This window comes from Cebus imitator, unplaced genomic scaffold, assembly GCF_001604975.1.
Source record: "Cebus imitator isolate Cc_AM_T3 unplaced genomic scaffold, Cebus_imitator-1.0 Scaffold43, whole genome shotgun sequence".
Lineage (NCBI taxonomy): Eukaryota > Metazoa > Chordata > Mammalia > Primates > Cebidae > Cebus > Cebus imitator.
In genome coordinates, this window is record NW_016107358.1 from 8,984,754 (window position 1) to 9,008,838 (window position 24,085).

Below are 24,085 nucleotides of genomic sequence, written 5' to 3' on the forward strand. Positions count from 1 at the left end.
GATTACATTTAAAAGTTCACTTTAATTAGAAATTTCACACCTAAGTCATCCCAAAAGAACTGTAAAGTCAGAAATAAATACATAAAGTTTATTCCTTGATCATGCAGACCAGTCACAGTGTACTTTCATAACAGTTTTGTTTAATTTTTTTTTAATTACAAAGCTATATCTAACCCATCCTTTGGTTTGTAAAGCAGCTAAAACATCCTTTTTTGGAGTGAACGGTTATAGATACATCTAAGGACCCAGGTGTTCAGTGGCCGTTGTCCTTTACCTTTTTGAATTACCAAGAAACTTTTTCACATTTATGCATATGGATCTTATTTTTTGAAAAATTTTACCTATCAAAAAAAACATGATTATGTAATAATAACTTGTTTCCCCATTCTTGTGTCAGACTTATATAACTGCCAATGAGAACTTCTAATGGTGGTGAGGGTAGTAATTATCTCTACCAGATAATGAGTATGACCACACTGAATATGATTCAGTGTCGCCTTTGTAGGCACAAAGATACAACTTCCATCTGGTCTTTTCTAAAAGTGATAACAGCACACATGCATTACTAACCCGCAGATGCGTAGAGGTCAAAATTCCCCGGCTGGTGACCACCACCAGATGTAGGCTCCATGACGGATTTGAGTCTCCATCCAGTTTCTGGGTCTCCAACCCTATCAGCGTTTATTTAAAAGCATTATTGTCTCTTTCCATGATTCACATCAGGAATGAAATTCCTCACTTTGGAAAGGCAGGAAAAGGCATACGTCTCTGGTGTTCCTTGCAACCTTTCTAATTGTAATGCATATCAATTAGTAAAAGCTCTCACGGTGACAACTTTTGGAGAATCCACTGATTGGTATTAATGAAGGATATTTCTGTAGTCCAACAGAGTAAAGTACTAATTGGCAACTCTAAAAAGATTTTTAAAAAACCATTAAAGTTACAGTCAATGTATTTCTAAGAATGATAGTCATTTCTATAAATACTAAAATGACCCAGGGAATACAATGATGAATTGGAGGTACAGACTCAAGGCAATTCTCTAATATATTCAAAGTAAACAATATCATAAGGTCACCTTATTTACCAGGGATTTTCATTTCTGTTTGTTGAAGATTTTTTAAAAATTGACAAATCTATTGGAAGCCAGTGGAAAAATGGAACTTATCTAGCAGAAAGTATCTTCAAAGCCACTTTTGAGAAATTGCATAAGTCCATGCCAGAAATAACCAATATGCAGGTGGAGAGACTGAGGTATCAGGAAGTTAAGTAACTTTACCCAAGGTTGCTGATAGCACTGAAGGTGGGTCATGAGTTGTCTGGCCCCACTGATTCACACAAAATGTTATATTTCCCCAGGATTTGTCCTCTGCCTGTCCTCTGTCCAGGTCTCATGAGCTCCTTGGGCACAAATATAATGCCTTTTACATGCCCTGTCTGATTCAATCCTTCTCTTTCAGGTGGGGGAAGTGGGGGACAATGAACTGCTCAGACATTATCTTTTTTCTCTTAGGGTAAAAGCCAGCAATGTAATGAAGTTTCCATTTGTGGCCAAACAGCTTGGTTTCTCAATTATTAAGCTTACATTTCTTATGCCTCTTCTCCCCATATTTTTGGAGAAAAACAGACATTTATTACAAGCCATCTCTCGAATGTGATAATCATAGGCAATCTAAATGTCTGCTTTCCTTGAATTGCTTCCTGGAATGGGGTTTCAATGCTGCAGCTATTTTGTAATCACACAGGCTATTTTCTGAAACACGGGGATGCTTTACAGCACTCCCTCCAAGCTGTGCAGTTGGTGCTGCTCTGGTCTCCTGGGGCCAGCATCCCCGGGACAGATGGATAACAAAGCAAAGCCAGCTCAGCCCTTTAGGATATGTGCAGCTTCACGTACCTTGGGTTTCCTTCATACCTTCATTTTTCCCCCTTTCTCTTATGTGATATTTTCTCTTTCCTTCTCCTGCTCTGCATTTTTCCCTCTCCCATCTGTCCATTCCTTTCATTGAGGCATTTTTGAAGGCCTGTTCTATACTAGCTCTACATCGTCAGCAGCATTTCTTGAAACGGCCCTTGGAAAGGCTTTCAAAAGACTTTCTTTTGTTGAAAAGACTATCATTTTCTTCATTGAATTGCTTTGGTGACTTTGTCGGAAATCAAATGTCTGTAGGAGTATATTTCTGTACTCCCTATTCCATTCCATTGGTTTATATGTCTGTCCTTATAGGACAATACCATACTGCCTTGATTACTGCTTTCCTCTACTAAATCTTCAAATCAGGTAGTCATTCATTTTTGTTCTTCTTTTTCAATATTATGTTTAGTTATTCTAGATTCTTTGTATCGCTATGTAAATTTTGGAAACAACTTGTCCACTTTAACCAAACGCTTATTGGCATTCTAACTCTCCCATTGTCTTGATCTAGTAAAGAAATATTAAAAGGTAGCCTATACTCATCTTTCAGTGACAGCACATCCATTTATTCAATGGAACATAGTGAGTTTTCACTCTGTGCTAGCCCTGGGAATACAAAGTCAAAACAGCATGGTGCCTTCTCTCCTTCTGGGAACATGCAGTTTGGGAAAAGAACAAAGACAGTCTAACCAATGACACAATGCAACGTGATAAATGGATAGTACTATGCAAAGAGTACTATGTGATCAAAGAGTAAGGACATCCAAATCAGAGTGATAGGTAAAGATTCCCACAGTGAAACCAGCTGAATTTTAAAGGATCAACAGGCCACTAGGCAAAGAAGAGGTTTGAGTGTGGAAGGACATTCCAGTAGGAGAGAATAAATTTTCCAGCAGCAGCAAGGCAGAAAACAGCTTGTTGTTAAGCAAACCAGTATGAAAAACCAAAGAGAGGTAGATTATTTTCCTTTCCTTTGGACCAAGTATGTGACCCTGGCTGTTGTAAGTGCCGTGAAAGCCCAGAAAAAAAATTAAGGATGAGGAGCCAGGCAAGGGAAGAAACAGAATTGCTGCTATCCTATTTCTTTTTTCTTGTGCATTTTCTGGGATGCCTGCCTATGGAATAACCTGAGTACTTGACCTTCAGCTCATCTCCCTTTCCTTCCTTACAACATAACTTGGCAAATGGCGGAGCAGGCACAAAAACAGATCTCTGCATTCCCAGACCAGTGACCTTTTAAATTTTACTTTTTAGAACTATTTTTTTTTAAATAGCAATTGAATCCAAATACATAAAAGAGAAAAAGCAGAGCACCTATTATTAAAGAAAGGTCATGACTGCAGCCTCAACTACCAATATTAAGTTCTCTTCTGCCCCACCCCACAACACCATAACTACAGCCACGCATGCCATGAAGCATAATTTGACATCTACCACGCCACTTCCACCTGTGATTGAGTCTGGTCACCACCAGACTGTAGCTGGGGACTTGTGGTTCACAAAGCCTGGAAACAATTTTCTACAGGAAATAATTCTTCTCCTTGCCAAATTTAATGATAGGACTTTGATGTCAATTCATGTTACCCAACATCAAAATTCATTTTCCAATGGTCTTTGAGAAACGATTATGAACAAAATTAGGTATAAGACTATTTTCTAAAAGAGTTATAGGAATCCTACCCTTTATGAGGACATAACTTTGAACAATGAAATTTAATGGAATATAATCGGTTTATAGCAGAGAAAAGTCATTTTATCATAGCCATATAAAATGTGCGCACAGGAGAAAAATACCTTTGCATATATTTTTAAAAAGCAGAAAAAAAATAGTAACTATACAAAATGTTAAGGTCTGTGCTACAGGAAATTGAAGATCAAGAAATGTCACATTTCTTTTTTTTTTAGTATCAAGTTAGAATATGCTCATATTCCAATGACCAAAATTAGACAGAGTCAGTATGGGCCATATTTTAAGACTCTTTCTATTCTTTGAATTATACAGGAGAAATAGTTTTTAAATCAAAAATAATATTATACTATAGACGATGGTTTAATTTAAAAGTCTTCATTGATTTTTACAGCTTTATTGAGATATAGTTGACAATAAAATGTGCATTCAAGTAGATAATGTTGACATGTGTATGTTCCCATGAAACAATCACTAACATCAAAATAATGCATATATCCATTGCTCCCAGAAGTTTCCCTTTTGTAATTTCTTCCTTAAACCACTCCCTGCTTTGTGTATCATCCCCCACCACTGCTTAGCCTTCTATCATTATATATTGATTTGTATTTTCTAGACTCTTACACAAATATAATCATGCAGTAGGTACTCTTTGTCAGGCTTTTATGCCTCCTTACTGTATTCTGAGCTTCATCCATGCTGTTGTTTGTTTCAGTAGTTCATTCCTCTTTATTGCTGAGTAGTAGTGTTTCATTGCATGGATGAATTACTATTTGCCCATGTATTTACTTGCGGATGGACATTTGGGCCACTTTCAGTTTTTGCCTCTTACAAATAAAGCCTGAAACTGTAGCTTAAAATACTTTTGTGAAAGAATTTGTATAGACATAAGCTTTTATTTCTCTCAGGTAAATACCTGGAGTGAGATAGCTGAGTCATAAGCTAAACATAGGTTTAATTTTTAAGAAACTATCAAACTGTTTCCTAAAGTGGATGGGCATTTTACATCCCCACCAACAGCATATGAGAGTCTCAAGTGTTTCATATTTTTTCTGACACTTGATATGATCAGTCTTTTTAATCGTAGACTTTTTAATAGATATGCAATGTTATCCTGCTGTGGTTTTGATTTGTATTTCCTCAATGGCTGATGGTACTGAGCATCTTTTGTTGTGATTGGCCACCCATGTACTTTCTTTGATGGAATATCTGTTCAAATATTTTTCTCTTGCTTTAAGGTTGTGCTTGTGTTCTTACTGCTGAGTTTGAAGTGTTCTTTACATATTCTGGATACAAGTTTTTTTAATCAGATAAAGGATTTACAAATTTATTCTTCCACCCTGGTTTTATTTTTTCATTTTCTTCACAGGGTCTTTCAAAGAACAAAAGCTCTTAATTTTTATGAAGTCCAATTTATAATTTTTTTTATGGATCATGCTTTTCATATTCTATCTAAGGAACCTGCCTAACCTAAGATCACACAATTTTCTCCTATGCTTCCTTTTAGAAGTTTTATAACCCTAGGTTTTATATTTAGGTCTAAGATTCATTTTAAGTTTTACATATGGCACAAGGTACGAATCAAAGCTCATATTTTTGCATATGAATATCCAATTGATGCCACCCCATTTGTTAAAATGATTTTCCTTTATCCATAAAATTTCCTTTGCAACTTAATCACAAATTAATTGTATTTGTGTGAGTCTATTTCTGTGCTCTCTGTTGTGTTCCATTGATCTGTTTGTATTTATGCCAAACGATGTCATGCTACTTAATTTAAAAGTATTACATATAATTGTACCCAAATTCTATTTAATTTTAAGTTTTATTCCATTTTACTTTAATAGGAAAGAAACTAAATTGCAACAGAAGAAATTGTTAAACTTCAAATAAATAGTTCTTCACTACAAGAGATATCATTTTTAACAGGTCTCCTGAAAGTTATTAAAAATTACAAAATCTATTAAAAGAATAAAGGAATTACGTACTTTTAAATTATACTTTAACATTACATGGTATCCATTAACTGAAAGACCAACACGCTAAACCATTGGCGTTTTCACTCTTCCTCTACTCTTTCTCCTATCATGTCTAGTTTTTTTTTGTAGGATGATTACTGTTTTTACATTATCAGTTTTAAAATTCATCTGTAACTATAAATCTCTAAGATGCTTAACCTCTTTATATTTTTCTCACCACTGAATCTTTTATCACAGAGTCTCTGTTCCTGGGTTCTTTGTTTGATTCAGCCCCTAATTACTTTGATATCACTTTTCAACTGTTAACAGTTTGGTTATGACAGGTACTGTATTCTCTGAAGTCCTTCATGTTTGAAAATGTCTGCTGGTCCCCTTTCTACTTGCACACCATCTTAGCTGTGCATAATGTTCTTGGGTCTACCTTTCTCCTTCTCAGGGCTGTGTAAATAACAATGAACAGTGTCCTGCCACTGAATAGTACTGTGGTGAAGTCCAAAGGCATTCTCATTCCTTTGCTTGTTAATGCTAATGCTAATTTGCATCTTAGGTCTAGATAACTGCACAATTGTTTCTTTACCTTAATGTTCAAATTAATTAAAATTCCTAGGCAATGGGCAACCTTCATCAAATTACCCTAAAGCACAGATTATTCTTTCAATGTATATATTCAATTTTTCCCCAATTAAGTAAAATGTTCTTGCATCATATATATATATTTCCTGTTTCATTTGTTGGGTTCCCTATTATTTATTTATTTATTTTATATTTTTCCATAAGTTATCAGGGAACAGGTGTGCTGGGTTACATGAGTAAGTTCTTTAGTGGTAATTCATGAGATTTTGGTGCATCCATCACCTAAGCCATATACACCCCATCCTATTTGTAGTCTTTTCTCCCTCACCTCCCTTCCATTCTTCCCCACCAGTCCCCAAAGTTCATTGTATCATTCTTATGCCTTTGTGTCCTCAAAGCTTAGATTCCACATATCAGTGAGAACATACAATGCTTGGTTTTCCATTCTTGAGCTACTTCACTTAAGATAATAGTCTCCAATCTCATCCAGCTCACTACAAATGATGTTAATTTACTCCTTTTTATGGCTGCGTAGTATTCCATCACACACACACACACACACACACACACACACACACATATATATATATATCACAGTTTCTTTATCCACTCATTGATTGATGGACATTGGCTTGGTTCTATGTTTTTGCTATTGTGAATTGTGTTGCAATAAACATGCGTGTGCAATTGCATTTTTCAAATACTGACTTATTTTCCTCTAGGTAGATACTTAATAGTGGGATTGCTGGATCAAATGATAAGTTATACTTTTAGTTCTTTAAGGAATCTCCACACTGTTTTCCAAATAATCTGTACTAGTTTACATTCCCACCAGCAATGTAGAAGTGTCCCCTGATCACTGCATCCATGCCAACATCTATTGGGTTTTTTCTGTTTTTATTTTTTGATTACAGCCATTCTTGCAGGAATCAGGTGGACACATTGTGGTTTAGATTTACATTTCCCTTATCACTAGTGATGTTGAGCATTTTTTCATATGTTTGTTAACCATTTGTATATCTTCTTTTGAGAATTGTCTATCGATGTCCTTTAGCCCACTTTTTGATGGAATTGTTTGTCTTTTTCGTACTGATTTGTTTGAGTTTGTTGTAGATTCTGGATATTAGTCCTTTGTCAGATGTATAGATTGTAAGGATTTTTTTCCCACTCTGTGCATTGTCTGTTTACTCTGCTAACTGTTCCTTTTGCCAGGCAAAAGCTCTTTAGTTTAACTAAGTCCAAGCCATTTATCTTTGTTTTATTACATTTGCTTTTGGGTTCTTGGTCATGAAATCCTTGCCTAAGCCAATGTCTAGAAGGGTTTTTCCAATGTTATCTTCTAGAATTTTTATAGTTTCAGGTCTTATGTTTAAGTCCTTAATTTATATTGAGTTGATTTTTGTATAAGATGAGAGATAAGGATCCAGTTTCATTCTTCTACATGTGGCTAGTCAATTATCCCAGAATCATTTGTTGAAAAGGATGTCCTTTCCCCACCTTATGTTTTTATTTGCTTTGTCGAAGATCAGTTGGTTCTAAGTATTTGAGTTTAGTTCTGGCTTATCTATTCTGTTCCAGTGGTCTATGTGCCTATTTTTATACCAGTACCATGCTGTTTTGGTGACTATGACCTTGTAGCATAGTTTGAAATCAAGCAGTGTGATGCCTCCAGATTTGTTCTTTTTGTTTAGTCTTGCTTTGACTATGCAGGCTCTTTTTTGGTTCAATATGAATTTTAGAATTATTTTTTCTAATTCTGTGAAGAATGATGGTGATATTTTGATGGGAATTACACTGAATTTGTAGATTGCTTTTGGAAGTATGGTTATTTTCACAATATTGAGTCTACCCATCCATGAGCATGGGATGTGTTTCCATTTGTTTGTGTCATCTATGATTTGTTTCAGCAGTGTTTTGTAATTTTCCTTGTAGAGGTCTTTCACCTCTTTGGTTAGGTATATTTTTAAATTTTTATCTCTCTCTTTTTTTTTTTTTTATCTTTTTTTGAGTGCTTGATTTGATTCTCCACTTGGTCACTGTTGGTGTACAGAAGAACTAACAATTCGTGTACATTAATTTTGTATCTGGGAATTTTGCTGGATTCTTTCTATCATTTCTAGGAGCTTTCTGGAGGAGTCCTTGGGGTTTTCAAGGCAAACAATCATATTGTCAGCAAAAAGTGACAGTTTGACTTCTTCTGTCCGGATTTGGATGCCTTTTATTTCTTTCTCTTGTCTTATTGCTATGGCTAGGACTTCCAGTACTATGTGGAAGAGGAGTGGTGAGAGTGGGAAACCATGTCTTGTTCCAGTTCTCAGAGAGAATGCTTTCAATATTTCCTTATTCAGCATCATGTTGGCTTTGGGTTTGTCGTAGATGGCTTTTATCACATTAAGCTATGTCCCTTGTATGCTGATTTTGCTGAGAGTTTTAATCATAAACAATGTTGGAATTTGTTGAATGCTTTTTCTGAATCTATTGAGATGATCATGTGATTTTTGGTTTTAATTCTGTTGATATGGTGTATCACATTTATTGACTTGCGTATGTTAAACCTTGTCCACATCCCTGGCATGAAACCCACTTGATTATGGTGGATTATCTTTTTGATATGTTGCTGGATTTGGTTAGCTAGTATTTTGTTAAATATTTTAGCATCTATGTTCATCAAGGTTATTGGTCCGTAGTTTTCTTTTTTGGTTACATTCTTTGCTGGTTTTGGTATTAGGGTGATGCTGGCTTCATAGAATGAATTTGGGAAGTTTCCTCCTTTCTCTATCTTGTGAAATAGCGTCAAAAGGATTGGTACCAATTCTTCCTTTATAGCAGGTAAAATTCTTCTGTGAATCTGTTTGGTACCGGACCTTGGTAATTTTTTAATTACCAGTTCAATGCCGCTGCTTGTTATTGGTCTGTTCAGGATATCTAATCCTTCCTGATTTAAGCTAGGAGGGTTGTATTTTTCCAGGAATTTATCCATCTCTTCTAGGTTTTCTAGTTTATGTGTGCAAAGGTGGTCATAGTAGCCTGAATGATCTTTTGTATTTCAGTGGTGTCAGTTGTAATATCTCCTGTTTCGTTTTTTAGTGAGGCTATTTGGATTTTCTCTCTTCTTTTCTTGGTTAATCTTGTTAATGGTCTATAAATTTAATTCATCTTTTCAAAGAACCAGCTTTTTGTTTCATTTATCTTTTGTATTTTGTTTCAATTTCATTTCGTTCTGCTCTGATCTTGGTTTTCTTCTGCTGAGTTAGGGTTTGGTATGTTTTTGTTTCTCTAGTTCCTTGAGTTGTAACCTTTCAATGTCAGTTTGTGCTCTTTCAGTCTTTTTGATGTAGGCCTTTAGGGCTTTGAACTTTCCTCTTAGCACCGCCTTTGCTGTATCCCAGAGGTTTTGACAGGTTGTGTCATTATTGTCATTCAGTTCAAATAGTTTTTAAATTTCCATCTTGATTTTGGCTCGATGCTCATTCAGAAGAAGGTTACTTAATTTCCATGTATTTGTGTGGTTTTGAAGGTTCCTTTTGGAGTTGATTTCCAGTTTTATTTCACTGTAGTCTGAGAGAGTACTTGATATAATTTCAATTTTCTTAAATTTATTGAGGCTCGTTTTGTGGCCTATCATATGGTCTGTCTTGGAGAAAGCTTCATGCACTGTTGAATAGAATCTGTATTCTGCAGTTGTTGGATGAAATGTTCTTTACATATCTGTTAAGTCCATTTGCTCCAAGGTATTGTTTAAATCCACTGTTTCTTTGTTGACTTTCTGTCTTGATGACCTGTCTAGTGCTGTCAGTGGAATATTGAAGTCCCCCACGATTATTATATTACTGTCTATCTTATTTCTTAGGTTTATTAGTAATTGTTTTATAAACTTGGGAGCTCCAGTGTTCGGTGCATATTTGTTTAGGATTGTGATATTTTCTTGTTGGACAAGGCCTTTTACCATAATATAATGTCCCTCTTTGTCTCTTTTAACCACTGTTGCTTTAAAGTTTGTTTTGTCTGATATAAGAACAGCTACCTCTGCTTGCTTTTGGTGTCCATTTGCATGAAATGCCTTTTCTACAATTTTGCTTTAAGTTTATGTGAGTTCTTATGTGTTAGGTGAGTCTCCTGAAGGCAGCAGATAGTTGATTGGCAAGTTCTTATCCATCCTTCAGCTCTGTATCTTTTAAGTGGAGCATTTAGGCCATTTACATTCAATGTTAGTATTGAAATGTGAGGTACCATTGCATTCATCATGCTCTTTGTTGCCTGTGTACTTTGTTTTTTGTTTGTTTGTTTTCTGTTTTTGCTTTTTAACTTGTATTTTTGTTTTATAGGTCCTGTGTGATTTATGCTTTAAAGAGGTTCTATTTCGATGTGTTTTCAGGATTTGTTTCAAGATTTAGAGCTCCTTTTGGCACTTCTTGTAGTGGTGACTTGGTAATGGTGAATTCTCTCAGCATTTGTCTGAAAAAGACTACATCTTTTCTTCATATATGATGTTTAGTTTCACTGGATACAAAATTCTTGGCTGATAATTCTTTTGTTTGAGGAGGCTGAAGATAGAGTCCCAATTCCTTCTGGCTTGTAGCGTTTCTGCTGAGAAATCTGCTGTTAATCTGATAGGTTTTCCCTTATACATTACCTGGTGCTTCTAGTCTCACAGTTTTTAAGATTCTTTCCTTCATCTTCACTTTGGATAACCTAATGACAATGTGCCTAGGCAAAGAACTTTTTATGGTGAATTTCCTTGGTGGCATTTGTGCTAATTGTATTTGGCTGTCTAGGCCTCTAGCAAGGCCAGGGAAGTTTTCCTCAATTATTCACCCAAATATGTTTTCCAACATTTTAGAATTCTCTTCTTCCTCAGGAACACCAATTATTCTTAGGTTTGGTAGTTTAACATAATCCCAGACTTCTTAGAGGATTTGTTCATATTTTCTTGTTCCCTTTTCTTTGTCTTTGTTGGATTGGGTTAATTTGAAGACCTTGTCTTCAAGCTCTGAATTCATTTATTCATATTGTTCAATTCTATTGCTGAGGCTTTCCAGAGCATTTTGCATTTCTAAAAGTGTGTCAAAAGTTTCCTGAATTTTTGCTGGTTTTTTCTTTAAGCTGTCTATTTCCTTGAATATTTCTCCCTTTACTTCTTGTATCATTGTTTTTATTTCCTTGCACTGGGCTTTGCTTTTCTCTGGTCTCTGCCTGATTAGCTTAATAACCAACCTTCTTAATTCTTTTTCAGGTAAATCAGGGATTTCTTCTTGATTTGGATCTATTGCTCGTGAACTAGCGTGATTTTGGGGGGTGTTGAAGAGCTTTGTTTTGTCATATTACCAGAGTTCATTTTCTGGTTCCTTGTCATTTGGATAGGCTCTGTCAGAGGGAGGGTCCGAGGCTGATGGCTGTTATTCAGTTTACTTTGTCCCATGGGTATTCTCTTGAGGTAGTACTCTCCCCTTTCTCCTATGGATGTGGCTCCCTGTGAGTCAAATTGCAGTGATTGTCTGTCTTCTGAGTCTAGCCACCCAGTGCATCTACCCAGCTCTGGGCTGGTACTGGGGGTTGTCTGCAAAGAGTCCTGTGATATGAAGCAGGTTATCAGGGATGGATACCAGTGCCTGTTCCAATGGAGGTGGCTGGGCTCCAGTGGGGTGCAATGGACTCCGTTAGGGTTCTTAGCTTTGGTGGTTTAATGCTCTATTTTTGTGCCGGTTAGCCTCCTGCTAGGAGTTGGTGCTTTCCAGGGATCATCAGCTGTGGTAGTATGGGGAGGAACCAGTGGTGGGTGGGGCCCCAGAACTCCCAAGATTATATGCCCTTTGTCTTCCACTACCAGGGTAAGTAGGAAGGATCATCAATTGGGGGCAGGGCTAGGCATGTCTGAGCTCAGATTCTCCTTGGGAGAGCCTTGCTGCAATTGCTGTGTGGGATGGGGGTGAGATTTCCAGGTCACTGGAGTTGTGTACCTAGGAGGATTATGGCTGCCTCTGCTGAGTCATGCAGGTTGTCAGGGTAGTCGGGGAAAGGTGGCAGTCACAGGCCTCATCCAAGTCTCATGCAAACCAAAGGGCTTGTCTCACTCCCACTGTGCACTCCTTGACAGCCCTGAGTTCATTTCCAGGCAGAGGGCAAGATAGGCTTGAAAACCTGCCCCAGGCTACCCACCTCCCAGCTGTAAAAGAAAAGGGCTTGGTTCTTGCACCACCTGTGGAGTCTGCACATTGGATTTGCACCCTCCCCCAAGTTCCAGCCAGGAGGCTTCTCATCCCATTCAAATTGTTACAAAGTTCAGCTAGAGATTTCCTTCTCCATGTGGAGTTTTACCCTCTGCCCCTCTGTTCACCCTTCTGATGGATCTCTATGGCGCCAGACAGGAATGTCCTGCTAGGGGACCCAGTAAGTTCCCAGGGCCTTTCTGCTTCTTCCTCTACCCTCGTATTTCCCTCAGCTCTCCAAACTGACTCAGCTCCAGCGGAAGTTGAAAACTTCTCCCACAAACAGAACTTCAGCTTCTCAGTGGGGATGTGTGTTCAGGAGAGGAGGGTCTACCTTTCCCACTTCCATAGTGGGGAACTCACTGCATTTTGGGGTGGTCTCCTAGGTCCTGCTGGGTCTTGCAGGAAGGGTCTGCTTCCTTCAGAGGTCGGTGGGTCCTCTCAGGATTGCTGGTTTGTTCTTGTAGTTGACCTGGAGCTAAAATTCACAGTGTGAGCCTCCACATGCTCCTCTGTGCAGAGCTGCAATCTAGTCCTTCTTCCCATCCACCGTAAGATCCAAATCCTTGGGTTTTCTATTTTCAGGACACTAATTATCCTTACGTTGCATCGTCTTTGTTTTCCATAACTATGGAACTATTAGCATCTCTCTGAATAATTTGTCACTTTGTTTTTTTTAATTAGTATTTTATTTGATTATCTCAAGTTTTTTTCTATGTCATTAATTTTTATTTTTAATAGTATATATTCTGTTTCTTGCTGTTTATAATTTACTATTAGTTCTGTAATGGTATGATTTGGTCTTCAATTTGTTGCCTTTGGTCTGGGATCTAAAAGGTTGTGAGGAAATGACTTATGCTTCTTAGTTTTCTTTTCTTCTATGTATATTTTTTCATGATATCTCTCTCTCTGTCTCTTCCTCTGCATGCAGTTTCTTTTCCCTTTATTTATGCTCATATTTGTATCACTCTTGTCTCTAGATGTTATGTTTACTGTAATAAATGAAATTCTCTTTTCTCAATCTAAGATTACTTTGATCTCTCCTCTGAACTACAATTTGAGGCTAATGTACCACATTCTATCTACCCTTCAATGCTCTAGAAGAGATTGGAGTAAGGAATGCAGTTTAAGGAGATGAACAATCTTTATAAGCATACTTAGGCTCTGCTCTTTCTCTTAGGATTTTGCTAAATCTGTCATTCCAGAACTCACTTTGCCTACCTACAGCTATACCTCAGTTCCATTGGGGGATACTCTCAGCTTGTATTATTTCCCAATTGTGTTCCAGAATCTCTATCTCTTTTAAGATGCAGACCCTTTTACACTCATTTCTCCACAGCAGGTGTTTCCACCACTCTATTCAGAACAATAAAAAGATCAGATTTTTTTTGTTGTTTTTTTTGAGTCAGGATCTTGCTCTGTTGCCCAGGCTGGAGTGCAGTGCAGTGGTGCAATCTCAGCTCACTACAACCTCTGCCTCCTGGGTCCAAACAATTCTCCTGTCTCACCACCAGAGTAGCTGGGACTACAGGCATGTGCCACCAGGCCCAGCTGGTTTTTGTATGTTAAGTAGAGATGGGGTTTCACCATGTTGGCCAAGCCGGTCTCAAACTCGCAACCTCAGGTGATTCACCCACATCATCCTCCCAAATTACGGGGATTACAGAAGTGAGCCACCATGCCCAGCCAAAAAGATCGGCATTTTAATTCCATTTGTCACTTTCTAGATTTTGAAACATAAATTAGACATCTCAGGTTTTTGTTGACTAGCCAGTAGGATGGTTAGGGTTAGGAGCTGAGCCATGTTGCTTTCCTGCTGCTTCACTCCACAATCCTCATCTTTTCTTGGCACCATGTTTTGAAGTTTATTGCATTATATTATGCCTCTGAGGTCACTGATAGTGACTTTCAAGGGTTTTTAAAATTCTTTCCAATTCTGTAGGTATTATGGGACGGCAATTTAGTGCAGCCTTAACGAAGTTGAATAATGCCTCCTGTGCATGGTCCTGGACTTGTATCGCCTACTTGACCACCAGTGACCCAAGACCAGGACACTTTATGCTGCCACTGGTCAAACCCTGAGTTCATGATAGGGTGTTGAAACAGCCCGCTGTGGCATGAAAAAGGACAAACGTATCCTTGAAGTGTCCCACAAATGTATCTTGTTGTTAATAATAATATTATTTTTAAGCCTTTACGTCTTTCACTAAAAACTTATCTTTTTCAGGGTCTGAGCCCTACAGAAATCAATGTTCTAATTAGAAAATAGTAGCTAATTTGGCCAAATGCTAATAAATGAGAGGTGTGATTTATCTGGCTACAGAGAAACAGCTCAGCATTAACAATGGAAAGGTCTGTAGAGGACAGAGCTTTTTTTTTCCTTACTCTTCCCCTTAGCTGATTGAGTTCAGCCCTATGCTATAAATAGCCCTTCTAATTAATGGTTATCTGTTTGAAAATCAGTTATCAGGACCACAGTTTAGGAGCCTTTACCTTTGAAATTCACAGAGGCTATTTTGTGTCTCGGTGATAAGAGAATGATAATGTGAGTTCAGAGCTAAACCTACCTACCCACAAATACCAACGCACATCATAGCCTACCAACACATTCTTCAATCTTCCTGATAATGGATACAGATTTTTAAACAATCACTCCAACTGCAAAGAGAAGTACTGAACTTTAATATAGCCAGAATGTTTGGCTAAAGCCTGTTGCACTCCAGTCATTTCATGAATCTATAAGCTAAAGTCAAAATGTATATCAAAGGCATGAGTTTGCAATTAGTCGAACAAGGTCTTTTAGAGACCCCCAAAGAGTTCATTTTTTTCCTACATTGAACAAATTAACTGTATGGCTACTAAAGTTCTTCTTCACTTTAACCTGACTGGACACAGAGTCAAAGGGGGAAAATAGCATGTTTAAACCAAATTGAATAGCTATCTTCTAGACAACACTCCGCAGAAGGACCCTCCTTGGGAAATGCCACTCAATGCCAGAGTGAATCTCACATTTTGGTGAAGGGCTTGTCATTCGTAGTAAAAGATACTTGCACATCTTGAATGTTTTCTTCTAGTATTTTTTATTTCATCCTACTTACATAATACCCATGTGGAGTGGCAGGTCCTTGTGGCAGGTCCCAGAGCCTGCCATATTGTTTCATGACACTAAGCATTTATTAAAACTATTTCCACTATGTAGATGACCTTTTCTGGACAGCTTGCATGTCATCTCCTCTATTAGGCCCCCCAACATCACCACCACCCAGCCTCCAACCTGACTTATAACTCCCTTCCTCAGGTTCTTACTCTACCTGTATATTTTTCTGTCTTAATACCAGTAATCTTTACATCTACTTGATTGATCTTATCCATCTCTCTCCAGCCAGAAGGTCTTATTCTTACTCAAATGTACAATTCCTGTATGCTTGTTGACTATGCAAGTGATTATTGAACAACTGCTGAACACCTAATCTTTGCTAATGTTTGGTTAAATTCAGAAAGACAGGGATTTTTTTTATTTGTTCTCAATTTTTTTTTTATTTGTTCTGATAAACCAGTGGGGAAGACAGACTTCTCTACAACTAGACACAGCAAGCCAAAAAGATGGGTCTAGGCAGGTGATGAGGCTGAGCTGTTAGTTGGTGAGGCAGCAAACACATAAAAGCTCACCATGATTTAATGTCTCTTCTATGATTTTCATAATCAAAACATACATGCTTCAATGTTTTACACTGCTTACTAATGTCTTTGCATTATAACTCAGACCTGTGCTTCTAAAGTAATGTGCCCACAAATCACCCAGTGATCTTGTTAAAATGCAAATTCTTATTCAGGAGTTCTGGGAGGGGCTTGAGATTCTGCATTTCTTACTAGCTCCCAGGGAATGCTGATACTGCTGATCCATGAATGCCTCAAGTAGCAAGGCTCTAAACCATTGTAATGTCAATGTAAACACTGTTGAAGTGGCACTAGTTTTGGGAAAAGCTTCTGGTCTCCCTACCTAGACTCTTCTGACTGTAATTAAACATGATCAACGTTACACCAAGAGAGGTAGATTCAGCAGTGCCCAGAAAAAAACTGGCAAGATGTCTCAGCTTTATTACCTCTTGGCCTTTGTTTTATCATCTGAACACCAAAGGGCTTTGCTGCTGCACTTTAGGTCTGCTGCTACCAGATGCGTGTAGTCTGAAGATGTAGTAAGTTTTTTCCAGATATTCAAGATTGTCTTTTTCTGCTTAAGTCTCTTCCCATATATAAACCATAATATCCTAGGCTCTTTATGGAAATAGAAATGCCTTCTAACAAAACTATAAAACTAATCAGTTTAAACAATCATAAAGAGAATATTTAAGTGAATTTTACAAAAGAAAAAAAAAAAAAAAACTCTGGGCCAGGCATGGTGACTCATACCTGTAATTTCAACTCTTTGGGAGGCTAAGGCAAAAGAATCACTTGAGCCCAAAAGTTCAAGACCACCCTGGGCAACATAGGGAGACCCTAGCTCTACAAAAACAATTTTTTTTTAATTAGTTGAGCATGCACTTGTAGTCCTAGTTACTCTGGAGGCTGAAGTGGGAGGATTGCTTGAGCCCGAGAGTTCGAGGCTGCAGTGAGCCATGATCATGCTACTGTATTCCAGCCTGCATGACAGATTGAGATCTTATCTCAAAAAAAAAAAAAAAGAAAGAAAAAAAAACAGAAAACCTCTGTAAGCGTCCCATAGGAATCTATTTTCTTAACTCTTAATAGTTCCATGAAATCCGTTAACTTTTCAATTCATTAGAGTCTACCACTCAAAATGAAAGTCAAAATCCATTAGACCACTCATTTCTCATTTGTGAGTTTTGAATTCTCCTTCCACGAAGACAAGAGCCCTACTTGAGCTTTTGTCACTTGTATTTCTTCCTCTCTTCTCCACACATTCTTGAGCACTATTCTAGCCCAAGCCAAGTGTTCTATGTATGTCTTCTTCCAATCAGGTAGCTGTCAGAACTCCTCCTATCTGCTGTTCAACTTTGCCTCGCTATAATAATATGCTATTAAACAGGCAGTCTTCGTTATGTGGTCTCCTCTTGTACACTTAGTTTTTGCATCATTTTCCCTGACAATATAATGGTAAGTAGAACAGAAGAGGAACTCTTTTCACTGGGCAGAACTTATAGAAGGCACTGGAAGCCACAGCTTGTGCCATGCGTAGTCTGGAGTGGACAAACTTAAATGAACTTTCTTCCTTCTCACTTCTCATGGGCTCATTTAGGTGAATGCCAAAGATGACGAAGGTGTCGTTGTTGGATCCTGGGACAATGTCTATGCCTATGGCGTCCCCCCATCAGCCTGGACTGGAAGTGTTGACATTCTATTGGAATACCGGAGCTCTGAGAATCCAGTCCGATATGGCCAATGCTGGGTTTTTGCCGGTGTCTTTAACACATGTAAGTATCCCATTGAGTAATTTCTTTTTAATGTCAAGGAAATTTCACTTTAAGACATTTTATCTATAACCTAAGACAGACATAGCAGCCTCTGTTGGCACTATGGAATTCATGCGTGAGTACTCTGGGATGTAGGCAATGCATAATTAAATTGTAGTGGGCCAAATATGCTCATGGTTTCTCTTTGACTGCAGAATCTTTTTAGAAGGAATGATAGACTATTTCCTGTGTAATCCACCATTTAATTCCTGAAGAAATAGAGGGTTACAGTAAGAAGATAGGGGAAAAAGCTGTTTTCTTTTCAGCCAGCACATTTAAAAAAACTAAAACAGTAAAAACTAAAATAATAAATAAGGAAAGATATATACTGCTTATTTGTTACTGAGAAGCTGTATAAATATGCGTATATATTTATTATTGAGAATTTCATAAATATATGCACTAAATTTTTATCCCAGTTATGGAAGGCATTATAGCAGGTGGTCTCGTATTCATTTTTACACGTGTCTCAATGCCCCTGAGCAATTAGAGATCAGAACATAATGAACAGTATTTCCCTCTCCAGTTTCCCCTCTGGCTTTTAATCCATCCAACATCCAATCTGTAGAGGAAAGCGTATGAGAACAGAATTATTCTCTCCAGTGTCATGCATCATTTTTCAAAGTGGCATTTGCCTCTCTAGATCCAAACAATATCACAATTAATTCAGTGAATATTTTTAAAAATACATTTGTTTCAGTATGTCTTCATCATTGGTAATGATTTTCATTCACAAGCCATTTCTACAGCCTTGGAGAAACATTAAGCTCAAGTTGGGGTGTCCTTTCTGCCTGCTCATTAATAAAGAATGTTTTACCTAGTTAACATTTTTTAAATCAAAAACAAAGGGAGGGGCTGGAGGATGGAGGGAAGCCATTTTAAAAAATGATTACAAAACCTAGTTGTTTTACCTCAAAGTCACAACAGTCTAAGTAAAAAAAAAAAAGAGTCTTGAGATTTTTGTTTGTTTGTTTGTTTTCCCGTAGTATCAAACGGGATAAGACTATTTTCTTAGCCATTTTAATATAGCCCAGGGCAGAAGGAATATATATTTCTTGGGAGCAATAAAAATCAAAAGTGTAGTCCTCTAGAAGCACTGGTCTCTGAAGTTCCAGACAGAAGCCTGTACTTCATAGTAAGTTAAAGGTTGAAGTTCGTCCTCCTCCCTCAAGGCTCCTAAGTCAAGACTAGGTAGAAGATGCCCAACAGAGGCAACAACCACTCTTGTGAAATTATTTTAGGAAGACAGAAAAGACCCAAGTCCTCCCCATGCCTACAGTTTCACTGTCCAGTGTAATTCCTTCATGCTCACAGTCAGATAAAATAGTGAACGCTGGCCAGGTGCGGTGGCTCATGCCAGCAATCCCAGCATGAGTTTTGAATTCTCCTTCCACGAAGACAAGATCCCTACTTGAGCTTTTATCTTTTGTATTTCTTCCTCTCTTCTCCACATCATTCTTGAGCACTATTGGGAGGCTTAGGCAGGTGGATAATGTGAAGTCAGGAGTTTGAGACTAGCCTGACCAACGTGGTGAAACCCTGGCTCTACTAAAAAATAAAAATAAAAAAATTAGCCAGGTATGGTGGCTGGCACCTGTAATCCCAGCTACTCAGGAGACTGAGGCAGGAGAATCACTTGAGATGGAAGTTGCAGTGAGCCAAGATCACACCATTGCTCTCCAGCCTGGGCAACAAGTGTGAAATTCTCTAAAAAAACATAGTGAACACCTTAATTCCATTCATGTCTTTGGCATAAAAAGGTTATCCAATCTATGCTGGAAAGCAAACTTTGGTGGTAAATTAAGAAAAAGGCAGAAACACACTGTGGGGAAACAGTGAGAGTAAACCTGAAGATGGAAATGGGGAGGGAGGAACAGGTGCCGTAATGTCAAGGCTCACTTTCTTGAAATGATGAGTAAGGCAGGCTCTTGACCAAGACGTGTTCTGGATAATGTGAATTAATGTTCAGTAGGAACAGAATGAAAGTGGCAATCGTTTTATTGGCAAGACCCCGGGTGAATAGGGCTGCAAATCAACAGAGGAAGACAGGAATGGGAGGCCAGTGGCAGCTGCCCCTGTTGTTTGGGGCATTAAGATCAAGTCCTTTAAGGAGGGGGACCCTTGAGTCTCTACCAGACCCCAGTTTGGACTTCCAAGGTTGTTCTGTTGAAGGAGGTGGGTAGTCTTTGGTTAAAAATGCTAAACTATTCTGAAGGAGAAAATAAAAAGGCAAGCCAAGTCATTAATCTTAAAATTGTCAGCTGAATTATTTTCAATGAGCCCTGATGTCTGGCGTCCTGGGAGCCAGGGAGGGCATTTGGATTAAGTTTAATCAATAGGTACATATGGCAAGAAAGGTATCCAAGTAATTTATTACCTAACAATTAAAATGAATCTGTGGTGTCACCCTCCAATGCATGTCACAAGAGCAAATTCTGGCCAGGTGAGCAAAGTCCATTAAGGACCTGCTCTGTAAATTCCTAACTTCCTATTAGTGGGTTTGTGAAATTGTATTTTCAGGAGCATAGTCCCATTCACTGGACTAAAATAATACTACATTGATGATCATATGCTTAGAAACAAAACAATTAGAATCCTGTTGGGTTTCTACTCTAGCTGGCTTCATTTGACGCCAGCTACAGTTCTGAAGGATCACACAGCAAGACTTCTCTCCATCACCCCCTTTTCCAGTATGGAACATTTGAGGACATGTTCAAAGGGCTTTTCATGTTGGTCATGAAGAAAGTCCCCTACGAGAGCGGGTTTAATCACTCTGTGTTTATTAAATGCTGGTGATGTGTTTAGCTATGGCCTATCCTTTCCTGTAGTTTTACGATGTCTTGGAATACCAGCAAGAGTTATTACCAATTATTTCTCGGCCCACGATAATGATGCCAATTTGCAAATGGACATCTTCCTGGAAGAAGATGGGAGCGTGAATTCCACCCTCACCAAGGATTCCGTGTGGTAAGTGTGATTGACAGTGACATTGGCTGATAGCACATTATAGTAATGTTACACATTTACCACAAGATAGACTCGATCTGATGTTTCTTTCTGTTCTATTCCGAGGACCTTTCAATAGCATAGGCAGAAAAGTCAGATTGCCAAAGAATGTTTTAGCAAATGAATTAGAAATGTTACTGAAGAGACAGTTTGGTTTCCTAGTGATAAAAATCAATCATTCCTTATAATAGCAAGCAACAAAAAAAGGTCATGATTTTAGCTACTGCATATGCCTATACTAGTTCCTATCTACCTCCATATATTAATGTTACAGTTAATAGCAGAAGCGTTGGAGCCAAGCGTTCTCTGGGTCAGTGCCCTAGGAGTAACATAGCTAACATTGATTAAGCACTTATTATGCATTAGTCTTTGTGTTTGCATGATCTTACCCAATCCTTTCCAGTTTTATCAGGTGGATGTTATTAATATCCCCATTTACAGATGAGGAAGCTGAGGCCCAAAAAGACTTGCTCAAGGTCATACATCTGGTGCTTCTGACCCTTAACCACAATCTTTTAAATAACTTCATCAAAATAGGATTGCTTTTTGAACGTAAAGATGAGATTCTCCTTGATTATATTGTCACCTTTCATTGAGATATAGAAATGGGAATAAAGTTGAAATTGTTTCCAAATACCAACCGTGGGGTTCTCTCACTGCTCTGAGCAGCTTTATCACGAGCTGGCTAGAGGAAGCTTAAGATCCTAGAGAAATTCCATTTGTCCTTGAGATCCCCAAGTCCAAATCAATACACTAAAAAGAAAGGAAACAAATATCCTAAGTTTAAATAGAATTTTTATCAAGGTCTGTGTGGGAGGAAATTCGGGCATAATTTCCTCTGTGGTCAGGCAATGAGCTAGGTAGAATTTCCAAGCCCAAAATAAGTCTCACACACAAATAATAAAGCTAAAACGTCTATTATAAAAGCATCCAAATGTGGATGGTAGGAAGTTATAAGTTCTTTTTAAGCAAAATGAAAAGTTAGAAGTGCCTGAACTTCCTCATGTTACAGGAATGGGTCACAGTTGTAGAAGCAGTATTAACTCGCCAGTAGGGGCAAACATTCATTGGGGAATGTTAAAAGGAAATTGCTGAATGAGTAGCAAAGTGCTACCATGAATTAAAAATAGTACAGTTCATTGGAAGGGAATGAGCTGAGCCATAGTAAGCTGAAGGGGACGTGTAAGACAAAACCTTGTCTCTGTAAACTGAACAGAAATGCAAAGAATTCTTTAAGCCTGCAGCATTACAATATAGCAGCCCTACATGTACATGGGATGACAAAAACAGATCAAAATAGGCACCCCCCAAAACTCATTGCGATTGTTAAAAATGACAAAAAGATAGTTATTTGGCATTCTCCATATCTCTTCCTTACACACACACACACGTACACACACGTACACAATGCCTTTAGTAGCTAAATGCAGTCCAAAGTTATCCTTCCCAGTTCCTTGATTCAAATATCTCCCATCATCAAATAAATCCCCATGGGGACTCCAACAAATAACCCCCCAGACCCTAAACAGAATCAATACGACATCATGAAGCTGCTAGATCTTGCTTTGGGTAACCCTGTCCTCTTTCAGGTTTCTGCTCCAAATTCCTTCCCCTTTCCCTTACACCATTTGCTCCTTTGGTGCCTTACTCAAATATCCTATCACCCTGGGACTGTGCTTCCTGGCCTGGGGCCCTCAGCCACCCTCCACTGTAGACCATGGCCCAAGATTCCTATTCCCTCCCTTTGCCAGACTTGTAGGTTTTCGATGAATGATGCCTGATCGAATGCTCTGACTGACTGCGGGGCTGAGGCCAGCACAACTCAGGACGTGCCCGGACCATGGAGCACAGGGATTAAAGGGCTCAGTGAGATCCAAGGCCAAGGCTTGGCTCTGCGACTCCCCAAGCTGTGTGACCTTGGGCAAGGCACAGCCTCTCTGTGCCTCTTTTATCCTCTAAAGCAGAGAGAACAATATTCCCTGCTTCACTCAGCACAGAGCCGAGCATAACAGGTGCCTAATGAATGTTAGCTGCTATTATTGCCTTCATTATTAGTCACACAGCTGGAATTTCTTGGAGGCAATATGTTGCCATCAACCTAAGTACATCGAAGCTATCAGAAAAAGAGGGATGCCCAGTGTCCTAAGATGACTGTGCTATTTCTGTTACTTTGGGGTATTTTTAAAGAAAAAGCAGAACTTGACCTCACCAGTGCAAACACCCATGAAACTTGGAAGTTATAGGTGGTCCAGGAAAACAAAAGTATGACTGAGACCCTCCTGGGTTGAGGAGGCTGGTGCAGGCTGTTCCAGACATGTCAGCCAGTGCATGACCACAACAGCCACATCCCTATGTCAGGCTTTGGCTTGGGCAGCTACCTGCTGTGTGGCTTTGAGAAAATGACTTCACCTCTCTGAGCTTCAGTTTCCTCATCAGTAGAATGAAAGTAATCTTAGTAGTTACCATTTCCGGATGGGGTGGCTATCACGATTAAATCAGGTGATCCAGGGAGAGTGCTTACCATAGAGGTAGGCCTGATGCTGATTCAGTTAGTATTGGTCACTGGTAAGAAGTGGGGGCTGCCTGAGCAATGGGGCTGGTTTAGAAGTGTGAGGGTGAAACAGAGGCTGAGGTGGGGGGTGGGAATGATTTGTTAGGCATGAGCTGACCTCTGTGAGGTCAGTACAGTGTAGGCTGGCAACATGTGGCCTGATGGATTTCCTAGCAAGGGTCTCAGGAGCCACTGGCCTCACACTTACCTCCCTCTGCGGGCTCTGGTCAAACCCACCCATCCCAAACTGTCTTTCCTGCTCCTGGTTGGTGTGGCTGGGGCCCCTCTCCTCTCCAAGGAAAGGAGATCTGAGAACGACCTCTCGTCCTTCACCATCTATTTCCTCTTCAACACTCAGGTCCCAAGGATCCACAGTTTGTGATCAATTTGTCCAGTTAGGTCTCAGTGACTCAGGGTGTCCTCTTCTCCATGACTCAGCCAGATACCAGCCTGCCAAAACCGGAATCGGACAGTAGGGAGGCTCAGAGGAAGCGCTCAAGAGTGTGTGAGAGGTGTATTCTGCTTGCCGCACTCCAGGGCCAGAAGTGACAAGTTTGGCTCTGTCTCTTGCTGTGACCCTTTTCCCCTTATGCAGACCCTCAAGGACAGACTGCTTCCTGATTTGTCACCTTAGGTCCTCTGAATGATGGATGTTCCCCTCCAAGAGACAGCCTCACCTCAGAGGGGCTGCAGTTTT

The 24,085-nt window shown here is 38.9% G+C and overlaps 1 protein-coding gene across 1 annotated transcript in view; it reads left to right on the plus strand.

Annotated features, from left to right (window-relative positions):
* The window catches only part of F13A1 (coagulation factor XIII A chain), a 164,325-nt gene that overhangs the window by 72,523 nt on the left and 67,717 nt on the right, over positions 1-24,085 (plus strand). Inside the window, exons 7-8 of the mRNA XM_017526763.1 lie at positions 17,618-17,792; positions 20,660-20,798. Of these exons, the coding sequence (XP_017382252.1) occupies positions 17,618-17,792; positions 20,660-20,798 (314 nt within the window). The remainder of the gene's footprint in view (positions 1-17,617; positions 17,793-20,659; positions 20,799-24,085) is intronic.